The sequence below is a fragment of the Solanum stenotomum genome, chromosome 10 (assembly GCF_019186545.1).
Source record: "Solanum stenotomum isolate F172 chromosome 10, ASM1918654v1, whole genome shotgun sequence".
Taxonomy (NCBI): Eukaryota; Viridiplantae; Streptophyta; class Magnoliopsida; order Solanales; family Solanaceae; genus Solanum; species Solanum stenotomum.
Genome location: NC_064291.1, coordinates 43,841,201 through 43,848,905, shown reverse-complemented (window position 1 = coordinate 43,848,905; position 7,705 = coordinate 43,841,201). Strand labels below are relative to the sequence as shown.

The following is a 7,705-nucleotide window of genomic DNA, read 5'->3' as shown; positions in this document are numbered from 1 at the left end:
GCTAGATATACAAATACATATGTATATCAATTACGTATATACAATACAAATACATATGTATATCAGTTATGTATATACAATTTATCTGACAGATATACATATAGAGTTCACCTCTCTCCGTTGTCTGCCCTCTCTCGCTCACCTCTCTCCTCCCTCTCCCAATTTCGCTCGCCAAATATATAAATACATATGTATATCAGTTACATATATATAATTATTTTTGATAGATATACACATACAATTCGCCTCTCTGCTCTCTCTCGCTCGCCTCTCTCCCCCCCTCTCACAATCTCACTCGCCGCTCTCCTCCCTCTAACATGTAGTTACGAATCATAATTAGAAAACTATAGCTATGGAGCATAATTAAGCTATTTTTGAGTGGCTATATGCAAAAATTCCCCATTCTTTTTATGGATTGGAGTATACTATAAAATGTAAATTTAAAGATATTGCTAAAAAAATTGTAATTTTCCCTTGAAGGTTGTATAGTTGTGTAATTTCTAAGATGATTGATGCTTTCATTTGTTTCTACTTATTGAAGGTCTAAATTCAAATAATTTTATATGTAGTTCAAATAAATTTATTTATTTACCAATTACAATCACTTCTTTGTTTTTCGTTAGGATGAATAATCACTTAGAACATTGTGTAGATTTTTAAGATCATCTTCATCGTTATTACTTTCACAATCAAGTGTTAATATCAACCCCTTCAACATCTTTCTTTAGAGCGAGTTGAGTCGTCATATATCACAAGGATCAAAATTATAATTTAAAAGTTAAATATTTAAGAAAGCTCACAATGCTGGTAAGCAATATGTGATATAGTAAAAAACTAAACCTATTACTGTATTCATTCATTTTCAAATCATAAAGCTACTAATACTATTACTGCATTCTTTTCGAAACCGTAAAACACTAGTCATATTGAAACAAAATAAACAAACTAAAGCACCACGTATATATCTATTTTTTTCGTCCAAAAATAATGTAGGCATTTAATTATTCTTGTAACACGTTAGGTTTCGACTAAATTAACACAGGTTTTTTCTCAGAACCTAGTTGAACTCTTGGAGACTCTGTCTTCTCTCAGATATATATATATATATATATATATATATTATATATTATTGGTGAAGGAACTTGTTTTGACATTCCTTTGATGTTGAATCTTCTCAGCAAAGAATTAGTAGTACTAACTACCAAGTAATCGGGGGATATAATTATATTAGTTGAGAATATATTTCAACCACTATTGTACAAACAATTCTAAGTGATGGGCAAGTTTCTTTTCAATATTGCTCAAGAATGAGGGCCTAATTGCTCCAACTTATTTTAATGATGATTAATTAATAATTAATCAAGATGAAGGTGAAGTATTTCATAATAATTGAAAGAAGAACGGAATTAAATCCCTAAAATTTGATAAATTTCAATTTTAGTCCTTATCTGATTAAGAATATATCCAACTTCCAATTATTTGAAATGTACAATTTTGATCCCTTTAATTACTTATAAATATTCATAAATTTTCAGAAATATTAACCAACTCCACCATTCAGTTACCAATATGTTATGTTAAACATATATTTGCTACTCCATATTTTAGCTAGGGTACAACAACAATAACATATTTAGTGTAATCATAAATACTGAGGTCTAAGAGGATTGAGTGGACGAGACCTCACCCCTACCTCTAGAAGACGTCCAAATATGACATATCTTCAACCTAAAAGGACCAAAAGCACACATTTTAATTAATTGAAGGTTAAATATGTTCAATCATATATCACAAGAATTAAAATTAAAATTTATTAAATATTGAGGGACCAAAAATGCTAGTCTCCCTACTATATATATATATACATACCATATGGAATAACACTTCATTTGATACAATGGATCATATTTCAAGGGGAGGAAATGCAAGAGGAGCTACTAATATAATTGATCATAATAATGCAAGAAGCCAATCTGTGCAAGAAGCAATGGAAAGGCGTGTTGACAAGTGCAAAGAAAGACTTCAACATCTTCAAAATACTGTTTTTCAACTTGCAAATTATTATTTCGTGTTCCAAGGTGTCATCTTAGCTTCAATGTCACAATCTTCATCCCTTAATTGTTCCAATCGATGGTTCCTTTTCACCCTCACACTATTTGCTGCCATTATCAATCTTTATGCATATATTCCATTGGCAAAAAATATATAGTCACTTTGACCCATTATGATATCGCTTGGAAAGAATATAATGACCTTATGTTTGAGTTATCCCCTCGAAATCGACCAAATGAGCAAAGAGTACAAAACTCGTACTTGCCACCATCAACTTTAAATTTTGGATCCGTCTTTTTCCAAACTCCTCAATTACCGGGACCACATTCTCCACATCAATTTGTAGGTCATCAAATGAATTATGAATGTCAAGTAGAATTGAATCAACAATGGGAAGATCCTTATACAAAGATTAAGCGTCGCATTTGTTTGGCTATTTGCTTAGTTCTACTTGGAGCTTTTGCGGGCATTATATTGCATGGATGTTGGAGTATTTTGTGCAAAAATGATGATAAATGCAGCCTTAGTCAATCAACTTCTAATTGTATTAAACTTTGTGATATTTCAAAATGTATGACGATTTGTAGTGAATTCTGAATTTATCAACTCGTTTAGGGTCATATATGTGCATGTCTCAAAGTGGTACTCCAATATGTACAAAAATAAGATTTTTAATAAAACAATAATTTACCATGTCGATTTAATTTTTACAAGCCTTTGACTATGTACGTTACGCTTGGACAAAAATTACAACAAGGTGAATCCATACCATGAGATTTAAGTATAAGTCATTTTATTTTATTTTATTGATGACATTATTTTGTATCTCATGTATAAATGATCTCGCGACAAATTAAGTGATGTTGTCCGTCGCTTTTGTAAAATATTTAATTAAATATTTTGACTAAAAAGTGATGGATTAAGAGACACAGTATGTCACTTATTATTTAAATTTTTCTTTGTAAAATTAATAAAAAAAACGACGGACGGCGTCGTTATTTATTAATTTAAAAATAATTATATAAAAAGTGACGGACGACATTTCTACGTATATTAAATAAAAAACTATTCATTATATATATATATATATATTTGGCGCAAAAATCCGCCAAAAAGCGACGAACATAGAGTCATTGTCCATCGATTTTTGAAAAAAAAAGAGTAAAAAAATAATTAAAACTACGGACAGCATCGCAAATGGCGTCGTTTTTTGGAGCGATGCCGTCCGTCGCTTTTTTGTCCGCATTTTTAACAGTGTTTTAGTAGTGTACATTCAATCTTTTTTGTGTAACTTCTTAGAGTTTGTATAAACGTGCAGTTTTCAAAATTTGTACTTGAAATTTGTAGAATATAATTTGTATAACTGTTTAAAGTTCATATGTATTCTTTATTTCGAGTTTTATCATATTTGTATAATTTTGAAATTTGTATTACTTCGAAAAACAAATTCAATTTTAGATCTACAATTGTACCCATATTTGTACAATCCGTAATTGTATATAGTTATTCTAATTGTATATTCATATATTTTACTTATACAAAATATATAAGTACGTCTACCAACATAATTATGCTTATACAAATATGGACAAAAATAACTCAATTATACAAATACACGCGAATTATATAAACGTATCCGTAAATTATACACAAATGAGTAAGCTATAACTACATCTCGTAAATATGCAAACTATAGCTAAGAAGCCTAATTAAATTTATTATAGTGGTTATTTGCAAAATATTCCCTAAATATATTAAGTCAGATCCAATTTGGATAACATATTTTACCTAATGGCTCCAATTTGTGTAGTTTTTCATTTATTAATGGAAAAATTACTTGGATGGTACCTTTTAATAAATAATTACTGATTTTAGTCATACTTTTTATTTATTACCATTTATAGCAATGCTATGATAAATCTGCAATATGTATTGAAAGTGAATTATGTATGCAATATATATGTATTATATCTGGATTTTTTAAAAATATATTATGCTTGTGTGGTAAGAAATTGACACATTGTATTATAAGTGTATTAAAATGTGTGATAAATGCATTGTTCATCAATAAAACTTATATTATGTGTGTTCTATAAATTTTTCTTTGTAATATGTATTAAACTTTATTATAAATGTATTAAAAGTGATCAAGTGGAAAAAGAAATGGTATTGCTATAAATGGTAAATATTTTTTAATATAATAGTATATTTATGTAAATTTCTCATTATTAATTATCAAAAAAATGCATCTGTGGGCCGATCCAGTTGGCCCAAGCCCAATATCCGCGAAAACCAATAACATTTGGGGCTTTTTAGCCCAATAACATTTTGTATTGGAATTCTTATATATATACCATATATATTTTATATTATATAATATGTGAGTAGGAATTTTCTTTACAAAAACTGTCTTTGTTGCCTTCATAAGCATTTTAAAACAAAGTTTTGGGGCATGTGGAATGCTGGGGCTGGATGAAGAAACAATTAAATTTGCCGACTAAACATGAATAGTGCCAAATGTTGAACAATTAAATTGTGTATAGCAGCAAGAAACGGAGGATTACGTAGTTAAATTCTTTTTTTTAAAAAATTGCGTAACAAAATGCCTCATATATCATTAGTAAACGCAATGTTGTATATTAGAAAGCAACCTAGATATTGATTACTCTAGATTGATTGTTGATTTTATGATTAAATATTACTCCGTAGCAATTCTAAAGTTGACTTAGGAAAGGGTTGACTATTATTAACGGTCCAACTTTTTCAAAAGGCACAAATAAAAAAAAAGTAAATTTTAGGTTTAACAAATATAAAAATCATATTAGAGCTCTATTTCCATCACTATTACTACTAGTCTGTGTAATATGATGCTGTTAACAACAAAACAAAGTCTTATAAGTTAAAACTTTCCAATGCAATACAACAGAAATTGCTTCTAGGATGTGAAGCAACACACATAGAGAGGTTATTACTCCCTCTATTCATCTTTACTTATCCAATATATTAGAAATAATTGTCCAACTTTACTTTTCTAATATGGAAAAACAAGAGATAGAATATCACTTTGTGTCTATTTTAACCCTTGTTACTAAATACGATTCATTTGCCAACATTTACATGACCTATAATTAATAAAGGCCGTATAGTGAACTTACCCTTATATTCATTGTCTCTTAACGGATTTTCCAAGTCAAACATGGACAAGTAAAGATAACTAGAGGAAATATAAGGCTAATTGTCCCATTAAAGGTCTGTTTAAGCTTTGAACCAAAATAGTCAGATCTCATCTCTTTTCCTACTATAATAAGTAATAACACAAGTCATTTTCGTTTACAAGTATATCTCAACTCTTTCTCTAATCTCTTGCTTCCAGGTAATAATTTACTGGCACCGGATATCTACAAGAAACCAAAATATATCTAAAGTATTGAGTAAATCAACATCACAGGTAGAAAAGATGCACAATGTTCTCATTGCTTCATCTATATCCATGCTACAATATATTCAAAACTAAAACCAAATGTTAATCACAAAACTTTGCTCAGATACTGAAAGTTCACACTTGTACAGTAGTTCCATTTCTTAAGCTGAAAAGTATCATAGTCAAATGTCAATTCTCCAGGTAGCGTCCGATTGCTGCTAGCTGATTTTCTCAGCAAGAATATAAGAATAAAAAAACACAAGATGTTACATCATCAGCACATTTTTTTTATATATAAATCCATTCTTCTCTTTCTAATATATATTATCTAATAATTTGATATACTGAATACGACTAAAAGAATAATATTTGTATGTATTAGTTGTAGTTAAATTAAGTTAAAAAGCACTCAATCTCACCTTTATATAAGATCAAGTACTTCAACACTCTTACCCCTCCACATTTCTGAGACAGTTCACAAGAAAAACCAGGATTGCTGAATCTTACCTGGATATGCCAAGTCAAACCTGGACAAGTAAAGAAATTACTCCCTCTGTTAATTTAAGTTAGATGTGCAAATCCTCCAATCAGAGATTCCACCTTAGAAGCAACTCTAAGGACCGCAGCTTATATAATCTATCTGGAAGTAGCTTGCAAAGAAATTGGTTGTAACAGAGATATTCACACACGGTAAATTAACTTTCTACATAAACCATACCTACTCAAATTTCCTCAAAAAGAAGAAAATATTTCTTGTGTGTGTTTTCAACTATGTCCAAAAGTATTCAGATTAATGGCATGTGGAGTAAACTCTCCCACACCCTAGAAAACCACAAAACCACCTGCAAAGAATTGGCCATCATTAATTATAGGCTAGTGAAGCAAATCCAGTACTATGAGACAAAAGCAACTCACTTAGCCATGTTTTATGTCATTTTCCTGCTCATTATTTTCCTGTCAAATTCAAAATCCTCACCCGTCCAATGTAAAAACTGGTGGAAGCCTTTCTCCCTTTCCATTTTGATTGCACTTACATTTGGTGCCAACTTCATATCAACCGTACTTAAAAGCATCCACATAAAGAATGCTCTAGATATGAACTGGATCGACCAAGGGCTGAGCATTCAAAAGATGGCTAACCTAGAGCGAGCAGCAAAAATCGAAGCAGAATTCATGGACCATCAAAGGAGCTGCAACCCCGTTGTCAAAGTTGAACCACACTCCGCGAGTTCAGATGCAGACACTTCAGACCAGAAAGAGAACTATGTTCAATTGCACCATGTTAAAAGTCATGTTGCTTACTCATATACTGATACAGATGCAGAAAGTTCAGTCAGTACAATTGAGGATTTGCCTAGAACATACTCATCCCTGCAGCAACAAAACGTGGATAGCATTACTGTCTTTCAACAGTATGCAAAAGCTGGAACAACTGTTTCCTTCTTGCTAGCCTACACAGTTCTGGTATTGTATGGATGCCACTCTTCTGTTTGTGATGGTAACGCATAGTTGGACACACAAGTGAACTGGTAAAGCTCCCGTTAATTCCTGAATTATTAACAAATACTCGAAATAATTAGAGCCACAAGGACTATCCTAACCACCATACATCTAGAGCTTCTTGATATGTGTTTGTGTGTGGTTTTTTTTTTCCAATGCTCAAAGATAATAAAATCACGCAATAAATGGAACCTCTGTATATATGCTAACAAATATAAAGAGTCTAGTAATTAGGTTAACAAAAATGTACTTTCTCTGTTCCACAGTTGATACTTACTATTTAGAATCAAAAATTGAATGGTTGAATGGAAAAGTGCTACTGGGGGTTTTATATGAAATGGAGAAGTTGCTACCGGGGTGTTATGTGAAATGGAGAAGTTGCTACTGGGGTGTTATGTGAAACGGAAAAGTGCTACCTCTTAAATCTTATCTAACCAAGTAGCCGCTTCATATTAAGCCATAAGTGCTTGGTCATCTTAACGACACCAAATGTTTAAGTTGGTGATTATGACTCAGCTACTTAAAATCTCCATGCTCTCAGCACAAATCAAGAACTTTCATTCTCATAAACTGGGTTAAAAAGAACAAAATAATATCAATATCAATATTATAGTGAGGAAAGCTCATATTATGTATGAAATGCAGATTTACAGAAAGGGATGATTGCCAGATCAAAGGTTTTTACCTTACCTATCATCTGAAGAGTTGTCAGTGGGTGCACTGTTCTCAACA

At 31.1% G+C, this 7,705-nt stretch overlaps 1 protein-coding gene across 1 annotated transcript; it reads left to right on the top strand.

Moving 5' to 3' along the window:
- The first annotated feature begins 5,736 nt into the window (after positions 1–5,736).
- On the top strand, positions 5,737–7,043 carry LOC125842371 (uncharacterized). The gene has a single exon (XM_049521650.1). The coding sequence runs from the start codon at positions 6,245–6,247 to the stop codon at positions 6,980–6,982; it is 738 nt and encodes a 245-aa protein (XP_049377607.1). The 5' UTR covers positions 5,737–6,244; the 3' UTR covers positions 6,983–7,043.
- Positions 7,044–7,705: the final 662 nt, after the last annotated feature.